The sequence below is a fragment of the Drosophila kikkawai genome, chromosome 2R (assembly GCF_030179895.1).
Source record: "Drosophila kikkawai strain 14028-0561.14 chromosome 2R, DkikHiC1v2, whole genome shotgun sequence".
NCBI lineage: Eukaryota > Metazoa > Arthropoda > Insecta > Diptera > Drosophilidae > Drosophila > Drosophila kikkawai.
Window position 1 is genome coordinate 23540724 of NC_091729.1, and position 19414 is coordinate 23560137.

At 42.1% G+C, this 19414-nt stretch overlaps 5 protein-coding genes across 5 annotated transcripts in view; 1 reads left to right on the forward strand and 4 right to left on the reverse strand.

Annotated features, from left to right (window-relative positions):
- Positions 1 to 11614, reverse strand: part of LOC108076413 (pneumococcal serine-rich repeat protein) — a 77407-nt gene extending 65793 nt beyond the window's left edge. Inside the window, exon 1 of the mRNA XM_017169254.3 lies at positions 11505 to 11614. The gene's annotated coding sequence lies outside the window, so the exon portion shown is untranslated. The remainder of the gene's footprint in view (positions 1 to 11504) is intronic.
- Positions 11615 to 13636: 2022 nt separating this feature from the next.
- Positions 13637 to 15040, reverse strand: ODA-Dnal1 (Outer dynein arm dynein axonemal light chain 1). Its single transcript, XM_017169022.1, has 3 exons — positions 14889 to 15040; positions 14723 to 14834; positions 13637 to 13939 (listed from the first exon to the last, which is right to left on the reverse strand). Exons 1-3 carry the CDS (start codon positions 15038 to 15040, stop codon positions 13637 to 13639), a joined length of 567 nt encoding a protein of 188 aa, XP_017024511.1.
- A 300-nt stretch (positions 15041 to 15340) lies between these two features.
- Non1 (nucleolar GTP-binding protein 1) lies at positions 15341 to 17717 on the reverse strand. Its single transcript, XM_017169390.3, has 3 exons — positions 17558 to 17717; positions 17159 to 17433; positions 15341 to 17098 (listed from the first exon to the last, which is right to left on the reverse strand). Exons 1-3 carry the CDS (start codon positions 17603 to 17605, stop codon positions 15463 to 15465), a joined length of 1959 nt encoding a protein of 652 aa, XP_017024879.1. The 5' UTR covers positions 17606 to 17717; the 3' UTR covers positions 15341 to 15462.
- A 216-nt stretch (positions 17718 to 17933) lies between these two features.
- l(2)k10201 (lethal (2) k10201) lies at positions 17934 to 18835 on the forward strand. The gene has a single exon (XM_017168926.3). It carries the CDS (start codon positions 18020 to 18022, stop codon positions 18695 to 18697), a length of 678 nt encoding a protein of 225 aa, XP_017024415.1. The 5' UTR covers positions 17934 to 18019; the 3' UTR covers positions 18698 to 18835.
- Positions 18695 to 18990, reverse strand: LOC108076194 (dolichyl-diphosphooligosaccharide--protein glycosyltransferase subunit 4). Its single transcript, XM_017168927.2, has 2 exons — positions 18870 to 18990; positions 18695 to 18801 (listed from the first exon to the last, which is right to left on the reverse strand). Exons 1-2 carry the CDS (start codon positions 18968 to 18970, stop codon positions 18780 to 18782), a joined length of 123 nt encoding a protein of 40 aa, XP_017024416.1. The 5' UTR covers positions 18971 to 18990; the 3' UTR covers positions 18695 to 18779.
- Positions 18991 to 19414: the final 424 nt, after the last annotated feature.

Sequence of the window (19414 nt, forward strand, 5' to 3'; positions counted from 1 at the left end):
AATGCTTAATTGGTGACATACATCGCCTGGCTCTAAGTGGGTCTCAGTTTGCGTTGAATGGGTTTATTTAATGGCGGCACTCGAAAAATGTCTGACAGAGGAAGTTGGCTTTGCTTTTGTTTTCTCAAATAGTTTTAGGAGTTTTCCAACCAAGTTTATTAATTGAATGGAGGAATTTCTGGGTATATTAAGTATTCAAATTGGTTAGATTGTTTGGTGGTGCATTCAAAGTTTTAGGTTGTTAGTTTTGCTTGGTTTTAGTTGTTAGAGTTAAATTATTTATGCAATTTTAAGAAAATAATATATATTCCTCTTATGAAAACCTTATAAAAATGTTCAAAATAAGGCTACACAATTTGAAAACGTTAAAACAAATTAAACTAAAAACATTTCATACTTTTGGGCACATTTTTTTAAGGTTCTAAAAACCCTAGTAAATTTTTAAGTATTTATGTTTATTTAGAGGATTTTTTATAGAACAACAATTCATTATTATTTAAAACGAAATATATATATTTATTTTAGAAAAAAACTAAGCAAACATTTCCCTTTTCTTCTATTTTAAACCGATTTTTTATTGAACAACAATTTTTTATGATTTTAATATATATTTTAGAAAAAACTAGGCAAACATTTCAATTGAAAACCTATAATAAACATTTATTATAGGAAATACTCTGCTAATATTTCCCCTTTAAACTGAATTTCATTGCAATTTAGTGGCTAGCCATTTCCCGTATTAGTTTTTTTAATGCTGACATTTACTGCCAATAAATCAAATCAAATTCCGCCACAGAGAATGACAAAAATAAATCTAGATTTCGTACGTGGACGTGGGGTATACGTGATAATCCCGAGCATACATATCGCGCATACGCCACGTTGGCCAGCGCCCAGTCCAAAACCAAAAGCGGATGTTCCCAAAACCAGCAGCTGCTGCTGCCGCATAAATATATAATTATTAATAATTTCACAGTACAATTACCCAAGCTCAAATCAAGAATGGAATAGCAAATGCAAATGGCCAGAGTTGCAGCCAAGAAGAAAAGGAGGAGGAGGCTTCCTGAAGCTGGCGAATACTTAAATTTAATCAACTTTCGTTGGAATATACCTTGCGGATTCCTGGTTACTCGATGGCTGAATACTGGATTTCGCGCTGATGCCTGACTACCCACGGACTCTCGGCGGGGGCGTGTTCAATTATTGACGCCCCCTTTCTGTGCTGTTGTCCTTCGCACATTTTTCGGTTTAAGAACCGATGCAGCCCAAACATAACAAAACACAAACACACACAGGCAAAGGCACACACAAAAAAAAAAGAAATGGGAGAAAAAAAACAAGCTGCTTGGCAAATAAAACATGCACATGGCTTAAAACACATGACACCGAAACGAGAGAAGTCCAACAAACCGAGAAAAAAAGGAAAATAAACCGGAGAACAGCGTTGGCCCCTCTGCCCATTCTCCATTTTCCACTTTGCTTTTTTTTTCTCCACTGGCACGACCTTTGAAATTAGAGTTCTGAGATGTGTACGTAAAGTTGGTGTGCCTGTGTGTGTGACTACAAGAACAACACACATTCAAATGAGTCCTTGGCCGCAACGAGCTGCAGTGACGACCCTCTCCTCTGTAGCCGCTGCATCGCGTTGGATGGCAGCCCATGGCCCAGCAGCAGCAGCGGCAGCCATCAGCGTGTCAGATAATTAGTGAAAACTGTCTGTGAAGAAACGTTCGTCTGTCGCCAGGTCCAAGGGTCCGACATCAGCAGCATCCAACGTGTATATTCACAGCAACACATACACATTCACATGTCCACGAGCATGTCCACGGCCGTGGCAATGGCAACATCAGAAACATCTGAACAGCAATGGCTGTGCAAACTGTAGCCAGGCTGGCACCATGGGTGTTGCACAAACTTGGCAGTTCACACGAATATTTGGTTACAAAAACTAAACTATTCATTTTAAATATACTTTAAATATGTCTGAGAATGTGGAATCTATACAAGGAGTTGCCTACAGGAGAAATATCGTTTCAAATTCTCTGCCAGCAAGACATTCATACAATTTAGTCAAAGGTTTAAAGAATTAGAATTATATTTAGAGATATATTTAGATATACAATTTTGCTACTTTCCAACTAAAATGGTCAGATATTCCAGTTTTTAAAGACTTCCTTTTCTTTCTTTCACAAACACAAAGTAATAACAAGCATTTTCAGTTTGTTAACTTAAACCAAAAGTAATTGCAATAGAGACAGAGCTTTGTGCCATCTTTACCTTATACTTTTCCCCCCCTCCCCCCACACACACACAAATGAAGTAATTTAAATTCAGAAAATAAAATAATTGAGAGGAATGCTGTGTAATTATTTCATGGCCCGATCCAGCGCTCCTATGCCATGGTATAACTTTCTCTTTTGTGAAGCGTCTGAAATGCAGGTTGACAGTTTTATGACACAGATACACACTCATACACACATAGAGCTCGTGTGCATGCATATGCAATGTCCTGGTGGTGGTTACTGGGTTACAAGGAAATGTGTGACAACTGCAGACACGGTTTGCCCCATCTCCAGTCCACCTCTATCAGATGCTGATGCAGCAGCAACAGCAGCAGCTCAAGTTCACAAATTCCAGGGATCTAGGGTTTCCCTCTAGCCTATGGATTGTCCTATAACCTGACCTTGAACCTCGGCTCACAGGGCGCATGAGTAATTGTTTTTGCACCGGGGACGTCCGCCGCCTGTTTATTTATCGAAGGCGTGGCGGCCATCGGACGCGTCTCCCTGTATTTATAGACCTTTCAAAAATACATCAGGCCACATCAACTGGACTGTGATTCCCCCTCTTGGGGATGGCTCATACCCTCCTCTATGGCCCACGCTCTCGCACAAATCAAACTATCAAATGGAGATTTTTCTTTTCGGCACCGATGGTTGATATAAACACATACGAATCGAACTAAATATTTACACGTCGTTGGCTGTTTTCATTTGGTGTTTGTTTGCCGTCCCGATCCTCCCTCTTTTCCTCCCCATCATCATCATTTTCATTTTCATCCTCATCCATTTCTTTTCTTTGTATTCCGTCCGGTTTCAGTTCAATTGGTTTCGGTATTGTGCGTTTGGCATTTTTATGAATGGCCAACGGCCATCCAAAAGTCCGGTCTCTCAAGCAAATTCCATTGTCTACAAACGAACACGAAGCAATTAAATATATACCTTTAACTTTTCCGGTTAATTTTTCTGTTTAATTTACCCGCTGTCGTCGTGCAAGATGTACGCAGTAAATACAGCCAGATTAAAAGGAGAAAAAAAACATGGCAAATATTGCGTATACGCACGGAGGCCCACATAATTGGGAGGCCAAAACCAGAAGCAGAACCACCCTTCCGCCCGGGTGAATGGAAAAGGTCAGCAGCGGTGGTAAGGCGGAGGAGCGGAAGGTAGAAAATAATGAAACTCGCATTCCATTAATTTCCACTGAAAGTCATGCGTGCCTTCGATTTCCTATGCCCTCAACGGCTGTTTGGGTCCAGTGACTTGCCGAGAGGCTTTGGCTAACGAGTTCAGTGGATTAAATTTTCCTTAAGGCCTATATTATTGGGTATTTTGTTGGGTTCTTTTGTAAGAAAATTTGGTAAATTAAGTTTACTGATTATGTTTACTAATTGGATTTCAAGTGGCTTGTGGGTACTATGGCGTAGGGTGAAAATTTGGGAATAATTTGGGGTTCGATGGGAGTAGAGGTTAAATATTTAACTAGTGACTTTATTCTTTGTTAAACTTTACTAAAAAGACTACTATTCTATATAATTTACTTTATTATATTCCGAATTTTATTAGTCACATTAAATTTCCCTTTTAAATTTCAACTTATTAACGTTCACATATAAATAATCCAGAGATAAACTTCCACATAAAACCACTTTAGTCCGTAATCACTTTCCAGCAAAATGATTTGCAAATATGCCACTAACTGTAATGTAATCCCAGACATTTGCACAGACATTCGATTTAACCCTGCCACTCTTTCTATGAACAGAAAATATATGGAGCAATCATTTTTATTGACTCTACGAGAGTCAAGATACTTTCGGCCCGAGGAAAGGGTAGCAGCAACCAACGCTGCAATATTTATATTGTTGTTTTAAAATTGGCTTGTTGTTGCTGACGCTGCTTTGGTAGCTGCCGCTGCTGTTGCTGCTGCTGGTGTTGGTAATGGCGCCACATTTGTTCACGCTCCCAAACCAAACAGGAAACAGGGCAGAAGGACGAGGGAAGGGTATGGCACTCAAATGACAATCGATTTGCGAACGCAAAGAGCGTAAATACAAATCAAATATGCATTACACAATTGGCCTGGCCAGGGATTGGTTGTTGTGGCCGCCCGGACTGGTCGGACCTTGGCCCATGTTTCGAGTAGAGTTAACCTCTACTTTTTTTTTTGTACCCCCTTTTTGTTGTGTCCCAGAAAAAGTTTGCCCCGTTTCTCCGTTGTTTTTTGCCCATGTTTTACTCGCGGCTAATGCCCAAAACACTTGTAAATTTAATGGCCCCGGCTATGACTTGGCCCCGCTGAACGAAAAGCAACGGAACGTGAAAGAATTAGGCGCTGGCAACATCTGCCATGGAAACTTTCTCACGCATTTTTAGTACTATTTAATTGCTTGGCATTTAGGGGTGGATGGTTGTACATATATGTGTGTTCTTGTGGGCGCTCTTCCTCCGTTAAGCTATTAATTAGTTCATACACACACAGCTATACAGCCTCCCTCCCTTCCTCAGAAGCTGGCGAAATTTATAGCTTCTTATCGCAGCAACAAGTTTATCTCGTCTTCCTGCTAACGGACGCTCATTACGACCCCGCTTTGGGATAGACGGATAAATGCTTAAATGCCAGAATGGATGGCTGATGATGAAGGCTATGACTTTCCCCCCCAAACCGATATCCTGCTGACTGGGCAGAAAGCCCAGAGCAGAACAATCTGCAAATAATTATAAGGCCACCAAAAATCAGCGGGAACAAGCGCTGAAATTTTAGTCTGTAATTGAGTGAATTTTTGGTGGAAATAACCATTTATGCATCTCAATTTTTGGCCTTTGTTAAGTGTCTGATTTTTGATTCAATAATTTGCAATAAATTCCAATAATTCGATATTTGATTGACACAAATGGCTTTTTCATTGGAGTGTTTGCCAGCGATAAAGGTTAGTTGCTACTCTATTTAATGGCAATCATTGGTTTGTGCATATAAATTCATATTTTGTTTACCTATCGACTGTCAATCTAGCTTTTTAGTTGCTTACCAAATATGTCAACTTGGGAAATTAAATATTTAGCTGTCATAGTAAAGGTCATAGCCAAGCAATTGTAAAGGCTACCATAAATTATAAGTAACTAACTTCCGGAGGAATATGAGAAAATGAGAGAGCAAAAATCCCCCAAAAGGTCAAAAGTGGAACACAGCTTTTATTTAATATTTAACAAGAATTTTGGTAAAAGATTTATGCTTAATAAGTTTAAAGATCTTGGAGAAGGAAGCGATTATTATCAGCTTCCATTTCATTTCCAAAATTCACGACACTTTGATTCGACTTTCTTTAATGCCCATAATTAAGCCATGTCTTACACTAGCTTTCAATGGACTAAAAGACCAAAAGTCGCTGGCAATCGATTGAAATTGAACCTGGAAACCTGGCCAAAACGAGGCAATTGAAGGCACTGCCGCGCCAAAGCCAATCCAATTTAAGCTTCGCATTCGCAGGCGCTAGCTTAAAGTGGCATTTATTAAGGCCAACACCACATGAGCCAGGGAGAATACCAGAGAGCTTGGCATAAGGATATCATGTTTGGGCATGTGTGTGTGTTTGAATGTGATGTTTGCTTGTACGTTTATATTTATGTGCATCTTGTTGCAGGCCAAAATGGGAGGAAAAGTCAGCTGCATCAGTTGCCCAACAGACCAAGCCAAGGGGCGAAACTGCTTATCCTTGAGATATAAACTGACATTTAAGCAACTCGGGCGTATGCATAGCACTCACATGGCACAGCACAAAAGGCAAACACACACACACACACAGCACACACACTAGCCGCATATATAGACAACCTTGCAACACGCGTTTGGCACCACGCCTCCCCGCCTGCGTTCACACTTTTCAGTCAATTGCATTGATGGGGAAAAGTGTGTGTAGTAGTTATGTGTGTGTGCCTGTGTGTGTTAGGAGGGGAAATGGAATAGTTTATTTGGCATTTTAATCCTGAATTACGTGCCACAGATTAGCGCATGTAGCGCAAATCAACATCAAAATCCCTTGGGTTGAAAAAGTTCGAGCAATTAAATTAAATTGCATTTATGCATGTTGCTCTTTCGCACACTCGCACACCTACGAAGTACAGGTGCAAAACACACACAGACACAGACAGACAGACAGACAGCGAGAGCTGCAAACACGTGTCGTATGAGCAATTCTTTTGTCTTGGTATTCGCTTTTTTATTTGTTTCTGTTTCTGCTGCGGTCTCTGGCTGTGTGCGTTGTTTTTATTGAAATTAAATTGTTCGTGTTAAATTTCACCGCCACAAATTGTTCGCCTGCATGGGTTCTGGGTGTTTGGGGGCATGTGCGTGTGTTGTGTTGTGTTATGTTGTGTGAGTGCGAGTTCCTGCTGCCACGTTGCACGTTAGTCAATGTCATGCTGCCCCACACACTTTCCGGGCAGCGAAAAAAGGGGACAGAGAAAGAAATCATTTGAAAGTTGTAAAATAAACAACTTAAGATTTAGTTTATATTTAACTAAAAGATTTTTCAGGTAACGAGAGCTTGCAAAATAGCTTTAATACGACTCTTTAAATGTCTTTAAAGTGCCAGGATATTATCCACAAGACAGCTGCCTAAATAGCGCCCATATTGTGGTTAACAGGATCATTAAAGATGTTTAAGACCCATTCTTGCTGTTCATAAATTGCCTAACCTAAAGTTCTTTCTAATTTTGATGTCAAATATCTCACCTTTAAACATTTATCTCACTGCACACCTTCCCCCCTAACCCTCTTCTCTTCCACTCTTTTACTCTTTCACACAGCTATGTCAATTTGTTGTTTGTTGTCGCCTCGTTTTGCTGGCATGAGATATTGTTGGCGAACCACGCGGCGTATGAGCAACATTTGTAAAGGCACTCGCAGAGCCAGCTGCACACACACATATACAAATATGCATACGCTGCAGGCACTTACCCGGGCCCCAACAATTACTTTGCCGAGGTTCGCCGGTGCAACAGTTGCATTTCTCAGCTACCTGAAATTCCGTGACCTGTCAGACACCTTTTGGGGGTACTCCTCCTGCCCCAATCAGGCGCGGCCTTTGTGAATCCTTAATGCCCTAAAGCTGTCTTGAGTGTTTCGCCTTCATTTAGCACTTAGCTCGGCCGACTGATTAAGACCAGCCTCCACGAATTGGGTCAAGTCTGAGCTCATTTAAGATTCAGCAGATGCTCGCAAAAGTTTTCTGACAAAAGCTAAATAGAGAAATAGGATTCATACACATTTAATACCTGTCAAGCTAAGGAATGAATTATTTCTTAAGTTTGACTTTAACAATTATTCAAAGTTTTTTTTTTGCTTTGAATGGGGTTTTAGTTTTGACTTTGATTTGCTTAAACCACTCATTAAATATTTAACAGAACTGTAGAGAAAATAATTTATTTAAAGTTGGATTATTTAGTAATTAATTATTTCATCCACACAAAGTTTTATGTTGAAGTATTCAATTTCCCATTTAAATAGGGCAAGTTTAAAGTGTTTTCTTAAATGGTAAACCCTTGTTTAAGTAAACCAGACTTTTTTGACACTCCAACTTTATCCTTTTACAGCAAACACTCTTGAATTTTAAATAATTTCCAGCTCGTTGTATTAAATTTTCTATTTGACTTTATCAAATGCAAATTTCTGATGTTGATTTAGTTTAATTGGAATTTCCATACTCTGCTCTCTACTCAAATATCGAGCACGTTTTAAGCGGAACTTAAATCGTGTTAGTTTTTCAATGCTACTCTACTCATTGCGGTTCCTGTTCCGAGCAAATGTTTGCTTTAATTGTGGCTGCTAAATTGTTTTTGCCAGCTTAGGAAGGGCAAAAGAGAGCAGGAGGGGGTTGGCTTCAAGGGTTTCCTTGTTAATGCTAATTGCGTTTTGTCTGCTGCCAACCTGCTCGGAGCAAATGGAATTACGGAAAATAGTTGTCCAAAGACAAGAGTCAGGCCAGTCAGCCGAGCCAGCCAGCAGCAAAAGGGGAAGCCAAGGCCAACCCACAAAACCGAATGGAAGCCGCAGAATTGTTGGCTAATTTAATGCGGCACAATTTCTGACTACTCTTGCTTTTTGCCTTGTTTTGACTCTTCTTTTTTTTTAATTTAATGCAGAAGGTCAGAGACGATTTATTAGGCTGCTGTAATTTGCATTGAATATGCATTGATTTGCTCATGATTTATGGGCCAGTATCCTGCATAAGGTATCCACAGCGGCAAGCTCATCAATTAGGCACGGCGAGTGTGCGTGTATGCAAAATGTGGATCAAAATGTCAATGCCGATTTATTGTTCAAAAATCGGTCAGCAGCAGCAGCAGCAGGTCAGAACAAGGTTGGTATAAAGCATAAATAAAGCATATTTAATTTGGCCCAAAGGCTTGCTGGCCGCGACATTGTGTATATCGATGATTAAGGAGTCCTGCGTCCGCCTTTGTTCGTGCGTGAAAGAAGTTTTGGCCAATACGCGTAAGCCATATACAGACTTGTATGTATTATTTAGCCCGCTGTTGCCAAATACATGCTCCTCTCCGTGCTCAACATCTGTATATACATATATTGCCTTAGCCTGGACTAACATCTGCCGTATTCTCACACACAGCCAAAATAATATTGAGGCACAGTGCTGCTCGGTCAGGCGCAGACACACACAAGAATATGCGCATATAAATATTCCTTTATTTTTTATACATATATTTTTTGCTTCGGTTTTGCTTTTTTTTATATTTTTTTGGTGCACACAGGAAGCCGCCTATGCACAGATTTGCGAAAGAAAGTTTCAAATGAGTTTCCATTGAAACGCCCTAATGCCAAATTAAGGCAAAAATCCAGCATCGGGTTTATATGGCAGAAAATGAGACGTCAGACATGTCACATGCATACACACATCAGGCACACACGTACTCAAACACACACTCTCAGTCAGCGGCAGGAAAATTCCAGAGGAAACGGCACAAAAAAATGGCCAAAAAAGCGAGGAGAACAGCTTATAATGAACGAGCCAAAAAGCTTAAGCATCATTGGCAAAAGTTTCAAGTTTTTTTTTTTGTCATATTACCAATACGACATGTTGGCTTCCAATCACTCCCAACATCAGCTCTTTTTCCTAGCTGGAGAGATTGATGTTTCGAGGAAAGTTGCCCCAGGGATTTGTTTTGAATTTTGGCTACGCTCATCCTATATTGTACAGTTTGGTGTTATCTTCACTCTAGCATCTGCTGCTAAAAGTTTTAATGATGTGTCAGCTTCAGATAGCGATATGTTGGAGTTGAAACTTTTGGAAGGGTTGGTCTGCAGACTCTTATCTCGCCCCAAACTTGGCCCAATAAGCGAATTAAAAATGCGTGAAATGCCGCAAAAAAAGAAATTTCCCATTTTCCCCGGTTTTTTTCTTTTTGTATCCCTCTAATTCCTTTTAAGCTTCAGGTTTTTTTAATCTTTCGTCAACCAAAAAAAAAAAGGGGACAAAAATTGGGGGCAAAATCGAGGCCATTCGGTCGAATGCGAATCGATGGGTAAATATAATTCTTTGGCCCCCACATCCGAAAGGTAAATTCTGACGCTCTCTGGCTCGGATTGTGTGTGTGCCTCCCTCTCTCTCCGTCCCTCTTGTATAAACACCTTAATCACATTTCACTTCAAAGCCCAACAATTTGCTGCTGCTGTTTATGCTGCCAACAATACTCTGTTTATATACGGTTCGTGTATATATAGTAAATGCTCCGTCAGTTCGCACACATGGCTTTGTTTATAGTTAAGGCCCGTCGGCTGACAATTAATTGTGCATTCATTTTAATTAGGTCCCATATTTTCGGGGCTAATTGCGAGGCAGAAGGGTCAGCAGGCCGGCCCAGAAATATTTCAATTAGTAAATAACACGGGCTTTGGCATCGATTCTCCGCATTTTGTGCGACATCAAAATGAACTTAGCAGGGTTGCTGCTGGTGCTTATGATTTATCATTATTCGTGGCATACTTCGAGGCGCCACTCACACAGCCCCGAAGAGCAGATCCTTCGCAGACACTCACACACACACACATTGGCTCTCGTACTAACGAGGCTAGCTGGGCAACAGCAGCGGCAACAGCTTCAACTTGTTGACGTTGGCTCCCAGCATCATCCGGCAGTCCGCCAGAGCGCCGGGCCGCCAGTCCACCAGCCCAGAAGTCTACCAGTCCGCAAGTGGTGGGCGAAAAAAAGGACGAAAAAATAAAATCTTCAGGCATAGGGAGCCAGCAAATTGTTGAATGTACATGTACACGGTGCCTGTGTGTGGGCGAATTTATATTATACAGTGGAACTTCCCTAACTCCAGCGAATTTCGGGGCAATGTTAGGACTCCAAAAAAATGAGGTCAATTTGTAAACCATTTGGTTCTAAATAAATATTTATTTTTAAAAAAAATATATAAGTAACTATACTAAATTATTTTAAGATTAAACATTTTGATTTGATCCTTAGAAATACCATTTAAAGGAGAATCCCTGTATTTTCCATCTCATTCACTCTACATACAAGAACCAACACAGGCAGGCAGTCACGGGCCGAGAGACTTTGAGTGTTGGACTAACTGTTTTGCGGCATGCCAGAGCCCCAAAAGAGTGAGTGAGACACAGCGAGGGGGGAGCTGAGGCGGCAAAGAGAATGGAAGTGTGAGTGGGAGTGCGAGTGGGAGGAAGAGGGTCTGGAGATGGAGACCAAATCGAGAGGGGCAGAGAGGGAAAGAAATAATACCGGAACGAAACAGGCCTGGGTCCTGCTGAAACGTTAAAGAGCAAATAAATGTCTCGCAGCAAACAAACGAAAAAGATGAAGCAAAATGGAGGAGAGTGGAGAGCAAGAAGATGAAGAAGCAGCATCAGCAGAAGGAGCCGCAAAACTCCTCGCACACACACATACACACACGGTGATGCTGCTCGAAAAAGTTAAACACGCTTGCTTATTACCGTTACATTCGGGGACTCCACCAAGGGAGTTTGAGAGAGACAGGACGAGTGTGGGTGGTTGGGAGTGGGACGGTGATATCTGCCTTGCTTTTACTGTTTTCTTGGCGAATTTTTTATGTTGTTAATTTTCGTTTCATCCGAAAATTTGATTGTTTTTATTTAATTCTTTTGACTGAAATGCTTTTTGGTTTTATCTTTTTTTGTTTCCTCTTTTTTAATATTTTGTTTCTTGTTTTAGCTGTAACTTTTCTCACCTTGTTGTTGTTCGGTTTCAAATCTTTTGTTGCCTTTGCTCCACAAACATTTTATTTAGTTGTTTCCTCCTGGGCTAATTATGTATCATTTTTGTAGCTTTTTTCGCTTTAACCACGTTGTTATTTTAATTTTTTTTTTTATTTTTATTTATTTTTTAGCCCCGACAGGCTGTTGAATCTTTTATGAGCTCACTAACACACAAGCACTCACTGACACTGGCACACTCACACAAACACACACACGAAAGCACTGGATGTCTTTTTTCTCGTTGGTTATTTTCCTCCTATTTTTTTCCTTTTCGTTTTCTTTTTGTAGGATCGCTCCGGGAAAACGTTTTCAACCGACCGATGTGTGTGAGAGAGAAAGACTGAAAGGCCCAGCACGGAATTACCCCATCAGTGGGGCTCTCTGCCTCTGTCGCTGCCGCTGCCTCTGCCTCAGTCGCCGTCGCTGCTGACGCCTCTGCCTCGTCTCTGTTGAGTAACAGAATAGGTCAGTGCTAACAACAGAGACACCTGCATCACATTTATCCAATCTGGCTAGCCGTTATTCTGTTATTTATATGCTGTTGCATATTTCAAGCATCTGTTTTCTATCACAACTTTGTTGCTGCTCTACGCATGTGTGCGCCTCGAGTAGTGTAGTTTTGTTAATGTGTGTGTGTGTGTGTGTGGGCGGTGGGTGGCTCTGAGGTTGTGTGGCTGAGTGGGCGGCATTTGGCGGTGGGCAACGAGGGCATCTGTTTACGAGCCATGCTGCTAAGTAGTCTGTAGTTTTTCGTGCGTACATGGAGAAAAACAAATTTTAAATAATTAAAGAAATAATAATAATAATTAAGAAATAATAATAATAAAATTTTAAAATAACATTGCGTATACGTAATGTTTACTCTTTTAAGAAGCATTACGTATACGTAATGTTGGTCTGATAAACTGATAAACAAAATTTAAATATTTAATGAGAGAAAATTATTAAATTAATTACTTCTATGGGCATTAAACTACAATAATAACCTTTAATATTCACTAAATACTAAGAAAAACACACAAAATACAAGCTTAACAAATAAATTTAAGAATCGTAGATAAATATTAAACCCAAAATGGTATTAATAATAATTTTTCAAGTGTTCTTAGTGTGTTTTGTTTGTGGAGAGCAGATTTTATGGTTCTGCTTCCGCTGCCCAAGCGGAAAACTCTTACTTTATGCTAAGCGTTTCGGTGTGTTATTATAGGCGAGCGCTCTTCCGCTTCCTCTGCCTGCTTCTCTCCCGATTTTATGCGATTTTTTTTTTTATGTTAAAGCAAGAACTATGGCAAAATTTTACAGTTAACGCACAGCCACAAACACGCACAGGAAAGCGAACACATGTTGCCGAAAAAGTTGGGCCTAAAGGGCAAGAGGCAGAGGCAGTAGGCCTAACTAAAATGGCCGCCCCGCGCAGCCTCCAAAAAGCGTAAAATCGTACTACGTATGTACATATTTACATATATATATATTTATGTATATATGGTCATAATGTCGAGGGAATACATCTACATTTACATTGCATTCGTACAACGTGTTTCCCTCGGCATAAACACGCGCCATTTAATTTGGAATATTACTTCTTCGGGGGCCCCAAGACCCATTTAATTCGATGCCAGGACTAGCGACACGTTATTAATATTAGCCGATTTCCAGCAATCTCACCGCAACAGCTGCTGCTGCCGAGCCTCGGAATGCGACTGAAAGGGAAAGTTTTGCGGGGGTAAGAGAAACAGTTTAACACACGAACTGTTAACGCAGCTTCAGCCATAGCAGCACTGCGGCAGCTGGCAGCAGTCAGCCTGGCTAAAAGCCTTGAGAGCCCCTTTTAACAGAGCGCCAACAGCGACGGCCCCAAAACTTGGCCAATAGGTCAGTTACACTGCAGTGGCCACAGCACAGAGCTCGGCATTTGGCGCATCACTTGGCCAACGTCTCTGTTAAATATTTACAAGTCTATCTAAAAACACTGAGAGAAATTTAACATATTAAGAGCCTCAATTTAATGCAAATTATTTGTAAAATTATTAAAATGAATATAATACGTTGTTTGATTATTTTTTCACTTTTTTTGAAACTTAATAAGCAGAACTAAGCTGTAGACTTAAAGTTGCGGCTCCTCATTGAGCACCACCGGCTCTCCGTCCAATTTCCGGATGGTGGGCAAGCGCTTAATGCACTCCGCCCGCCAGGTGGGTTCGTCCAAACCCTCTGACAGAGGGTTACCCACCACCACCAAATCCTCAAGGGACTCAATCTCGGCCAAACGATTGAACTCCGACCAGTCCTTGATCAAATTATTGCTGATATACAAGACTTTCAGGCACTTGAGACCCGTAAGACCTTTGATTTTTTCAATGAGATTGTAGCTGAGCCACAGTTCCTCCAGGGTTTCGGCCACAGCTTCCTGAAATATCATCCAAATTATTATTAATTTTTATACCCTTGCAGGGAATTATAATTTCAGTCAGAAGTTTGCAACGCAGTGAAGGAGACGTTTCCGACCCTATAAAGTATATATATTCTTGATCAGCATCAACAGGGGAATCTTTCTAGATATGTCAGGAAGAAATCGATTTTTTTGCCATTTTTGCAAAATTTTATAAGGGGTTACATCATTAAAATTTTTGATTTTGATAAAAAAAATTGAATTTTCAAAATTTTTAAATGAAGTATGCAGATTTATTATCTGTAGAAAATCTTGCAAAGAACAGTTTTCCGATTTAAAATTAATGCTCTTTTGGCCGAGTTATGATATTTTAAATTTAAAAAAAATGAAGAAGTTTTTTAATATAAAAATTCAGATTTTATAATACAAAATAATAATTTTCTAAGTCAAGGAATCATTTCCGACCCCATAAACCATATATATTCTTGATCAGCATCAACAGGGGAATCTTTCTAGACATGTCCGGAAGAAATCGATTTTTTGGCCATTTTTGCGAAATTTGATAAGGGGCTACATCATTAAAATAAGCAAAAATGGCAAAAAATTTTAATTTCTTAAAATTTTAAATTTGGTATGCAGTTTTTTTAAATTAATAAAAACTAACACAAAACTGCTTTCCGAATTGAAATTAATGCATTTTTGGCTTAGTTATGATATATTTTAATCGTTACCTGCAAGGGTATACAAACTTTGGCTGGCCAAAGTTAGCTTTCTTTCTTGTTAAAAGGTAGTATTGCTTACCAATCCAGAAATCTGCTTGATATAGTTTCGTGATAAAGACAACACCTTGAGGCATTTCATGCCCGACAAACCGAATATCTTCTCAATCATATTCGTGGACATACTGATTCTCCTAGGTCAAAGGTAAATGGTTTAATTGGCCACAAAAGTTCTCCAAAGTTCTTACTCGCATTGCACCAGAGTGCCCAAAGTGCTATCCATTTTCTCGATGGGCGGCCACTGAAACTGCAGATCAATGTTCTTGGCAGTCAGGGAGTTCTGCTGCTCCCGCTCCTCCCAACGCTTTAGTGCATCCTTAATTGTGGTGGCTTTGGACATGATGCAGGCGGGGTTTTTGGGAAAACTTTTCACCTTCTCAAATGGGCAAGAAAATTTTGTGCAAAACCAAACAAACTTCTTGGTTGCCAAGGTGAAGCAATGTCGGGGGGGTAGCAGCAAAATGCACAATGAAGGCGGGGGAAACTTTGTTTTCTGGAAAATTCTATGATAAATAAGGATATTCTTAGGAATTGCAGAAAAGCTGGCTTAAGATGCTTGTTGATATAGGAAAAAATTTATCCAATTTAACACAACTCCTTCAATTCTCCCACCTTAACCCCAAAAAGTAGACACCCAATGTTTCGTTTGTTTTGTAAAAATACAAATCTTGTATTTGAAGAAGGCTATTTATGAAGAATAAAGATACATCGCTTAATTTATACCAGGTAGAATCACTTAACCAGCCAGGGCGGCAACAGAGCTTAACGGCGATCCGTCTTGCCCGTTCCACGCTTGCCCGAAAACAGATGCTTCGGCATCTTGGTGCCAATGAAGCGATCCGCCTCTCCCTTGAGCGTATTCCTGGTAACCTTCTTGGCAATGTCCCGCTTGGCCATAATCTGCGCCTTCTTGCGGATGGCCAGGTTCTTGATGCCCAGCGTGTCGCGCGATGGGGCCCGCTTGAGGGGCAGGCCAGTCTTCTTTACCACCGCAGAGGACTCCTTGTCGAGTAGCGCCACCTTGGGCACCTTTTTGGAGCCGACGGCCACCTGGGCACGACGCAGATCGACCACAGACTTGGTGAAGTTGGCCGTCTCGCTGCCAGACATGTCCACACCCAGGCCCTCCATCGTCTGGACCAGCTTGTTGACGGAACGATCGCGCACCTTGGGCTGCTTGTGACGCGGAATGACGGGCTTGTTCTTCCTGGATGACAGACGCTTCTCGTCGCGCAGCTCGAAGCGCTTGCCTCGTATCTGCTTGGCCATCTCGCGAATCTCCTTGAGCGTCTGGTCCATGGTCATATCCGGCACGGTGTAGGCGCCACTCTCCACCCGCAGACCCTCCTCACGCTCCAGCTCCTCCAGCTTCTCGAAAATGTCGGCATCGATGTAGTCCGCAATGTTGTGACCCTCCCAGAACTCGGGAATGACATCGTAGCGCTCCTCCTCGGGTATCTCGCTGTAGTTCTTCTTGAGGTCCAGCGTGTAGTCGTCGCCCATCTCCTCCTCGATCTCCTTCTCCAGTTTGCGCTTGCGCTCCGCCTTGTCGGCCTTCTGCTGGATGCGTTCCAAGGCCTGCTCTGGGATGCAGGGAGCACGGACTTTCTCGTCGCGTGGCGCTGGCATGGCCACGTGCAGGCGGTTCAAAATGTTGTCCACCTTCTTGGTGCGCATCTTCTGGTCAACGCGGTAGGAAAGCAGCCTCTCGCAGGCTTCTGTCTTCACCTCCATCACACCAGTCTCCTGCACTGTGGACATGAGCATCACGGGCACATTCTTGTCCTCTTGCAGCTTGGTGATTATCTCCCTTCGCTCCGCTGGCAAATCATCGGGTGTGAGGATATCAATCTTGTTGATGGCCAGAATCAGGGGCTTGTTGGTAAACAGGGGCTTGATGCTCTCGAACAGCTTCACCTGCTCTTCCAGCGAGTGACCGCACTGCTCGGAGATGTCCATGAAGTACAGGACACAGGCGCGCAGATGTGCCAAGGCCGTAATGGCCTGCATCTCGATCACATTACGCTCCTCCAGCGGATGATCCAGGATGCCAGGTGTGTCGATCACCTGCCAGCGTAGGTATTTGTAATCTGTGTGGCCCACATACAGGGATTTGGTGGTGAAGGCATAGGGCTGCACTTCCACATCGGCACGGGTGATCTTGTTGATGAACGATGACTTGCCCACATTTGGGAAGCCGCAGATGATGATGGTGCGCGAGTAGGGATCAATGGTGGGCAGACGCGACAAATGCTGGCGCACCTGCTCCAAATATGTGAGGTTGGAAGCCTGGCGCTTTAAAATAGTAGCCATGCGACCCAGAGCAGCCTTTTTCAGCTGCTTGCAGCGGTACAGCGAGTCGCCGTACTTCAAGAGGCGTACATAGTCCTTGGCAACACTGAAAGAAGATAACTGTTAGCTGGATTTCACCGGATTACAAGTTGCAGGTACTACTCACTTGTCCACCAAATGCCTGGCTGTATTCAGCTGACCCAGCGCCAGCTTGTAATGATCCTTGTCGTACAGCACGTTCATCAGATCCGCGTAGAAGGGATGCACATCGTCCAGCTTGGGAAAATCCTGAATGATCTGCGACAAGCGGTCGTGGAAGTTCTGCTGCGTGTACTTGACCTTCCTGGTGTAGAAGGCCCGGATCCGGGATATCTTGTAGCCCTTGTGGACGACTGTCGGGGTCTTACGCTGTGTCTTCGACAGCATAATGTCGATAAAGTCCTGCAAGGAGAGATAAAACCCGCATTATTTACAAACTGCGCACCAGGTAAACACCTCTGCAGTGAGGTTAGGTCAGCATCTCGAGGGGTGCTCCGCTGGACACGGGTCTCCGGGGGACACCTACCTTGGCCGGTGGGACCACCATGATCTTCTTGAAATTGTACAGACTCATCCTGGCAGGATTTGTTTATTTTCCACGCGATGAAAGGAAAATAAAGGAAAAATCGACAGCAAAAACACCACGCGGTGTTAGCTTCGTTTTTCAAAAGAACCGATTTTCACATGTGCTCCCAGGAGCTGCCAACTTGGAGGAAAAATTGCATTAAGTTGGCAGCTCGGAGGAAGAAAATATACTGGCCTTGCATTTTAAATACTGAAAAATACTACATTATAAAAATAAATTAAAATCTTAATTAATACAATTTTAAAGCTATTTTACATTTTACATATAATTATTTTTTTAGGAGCTGAATTTCCCATTTATTTTTAACAGAAATTTGAAGAATATGAAGCAAGCTTTGAAATAAACGTGTGACCAGCGCAAATAAGAGAAACCAAAACAAAACAAGTTTGGAGCATAGACAAAATGGACCCTGTGGCTGCGACCTCTCCTATTCTCCTCTCAAAGGAGCAGCTCATCCAAATACTAAGTGAAACGCCGCCGGGATTCATAAAGCCCACGGATCCCCCACCGCTCACAATTCCGCCCTTCAAGAAACTCGGCGTTCTGGTGGAATTGGATGATATTTTGGATGCCAAAGATGCCCCGGCAAAGGGCAGCGGGAACAGGACTAAAGAGCAGACCTACAGCTGCGCTCAGTGCCGGCGGATGTTGCCCACTGCCCACTTACTGGATTTGCACATCACCGAAACCCACGATTTCTACTTTGCCGCCAGCGTGGATCGCGGGGACAAGCCCATGTACTCTTGCTTCCTGGAGGAATGCTCCACCAAGTTCCATACTGCCCGACAGCGCAAGGATCACTGCATCACAGTGCACAAGTTTCCGGCCAACTACCGATTCGATCAGGGCAAGGACAAGGCCAAAGAGAAGCGGCCATCCAAGAGCCAGACCAATTCCATGGAGGTGGACGAGGTGGTGGTGCCCGCCGCTGCAAACAAAGCTTTTCCCTTTATCAAGGCCTTCAGCTTTGGCCACCAAACACACCGAACCTTCTACACAAAAGCCAAGGAGCAGAGATGCGGGGAAACCCTCGAGGATGTTCAGTCCATGAAGGATGCCATTAACGATATCCTCGACTAGATTTACACAACTATTTATTTTGCGAATGAAGCAGCATTATCGTTATCATTATACATTAACTTGTTAGCGGAAACATCGAAGATCATTTTGCCTTGGAGATTGGCCTGAAAATAATAAAAATTGATTGATTATTGTTGATGTCGCCCGGGTGTTGTCTATAGATTCTACTCACTTTCCCGTATTGGCATTAATGTAGTGGTAGGCAACCACCAGCAGGAACAGGAACACGCCCAGGACGTTGGAGAAAATGGCCAATTGCACGTCGGTAATCATTTCTAGGGCTTAAATCTCTGAAAAACACAATTAATTGATTAGAACGCTTTGGTGGGCGAGAGTGACACGTCATGGGTGCGGTGCGGAAATCGCTGATTTCTGGTAATCTAAGTTCTATACTAGTTGCAAGGAAAGGTGCAACATCTGCCTTGGGTTATCCGAGTTAAGAATTTAGTTTGTGTTTAGTTTAATTCAAGTAATTAACCTTTTTTCGGCGAAAAATCGAGCAACGAGCCGGTTTATGTTGTGTACAAATATTCTAGAGTGGCCCTAGCTTGGAAATATACCATAAAATATCGATATATCGATTACCTATGAAAATATACCAGCAAACAAGGAAAATACTGCAAAAACTCACAAATGTAGCGCGTTAATTTGACTTTTCGCGTTGAAAATAAAACCAATATTTAAATGCGATAAAAAATTAAATGTATATATTTTCCC

What these genes read in the sequence shown, in the direction of transcription:
- LOC108076194 (XM_017168927.2), bottom strand. Translation starts at nt 18,970, where the DNA reads ATGATTACCGACGTGCAATTGGCCATTTTCTCCAACGTCCTGGGCGTG. An exon ending in ATTAATGCCAATACGGGAAA is followed by an intron (nt 18,802 to 18,869) that starts GTGAGTAGAATC and finishes TATTATTTTCAG; the next exon opens with GCCAATCTCCAAGGCAAAAT.
- Non1 (XM_017169390.3), bottom strand. Translation starts at nt 17,605, where the DNA reads ATGAGTCTGTACAATTTCAAGAAGATCATGGTGGTCCCACCGGCCAAG. An exon ending in TGGTGGTCCCACCGGCCAAG is followed by an intron (nt 17,434 to 17,557) that starts GTAGGTGTCCCC and finishes CTCTCCTTGCAG; the next exon opens with GACTTTATCGACATTATGCT. An exon ending in GCCAGGCATTTGGTGGACAA is followed by an intron (nt 17,099 to 17,158) that starts GTGAGTAGTACC and finishes ATCTTCTTTCAG; the next exon opens with TGTTGCCAAGGACTATGTAC.
- ODA-Dnal1 (XM_017169022.1), bottom strand. Translation starts at nt 15,040, where the DNA reads ATGTCCAAAGCCACCACAATTAAGGATGCACTAAAGCGTTGGGAGGAG. An exon ending in GGCACTCTGGTGCAATGCGA is followed by an intron (nt 14,835 to 14,888) that starts GTAAGAACTTTG and finishes CCTTTGACCTAG; the next exon opens with GAGAATCAGTATGTCCACGA. An exon ending in TCAAGCAGATTTCTGGATTG is followed by an intron (nt 13,940 to 14,722) that starts GTAAGCAATACT and finishes ATGATATTTCAG; the next exon opens with GAAGCTGTGGCCGAAACCCT.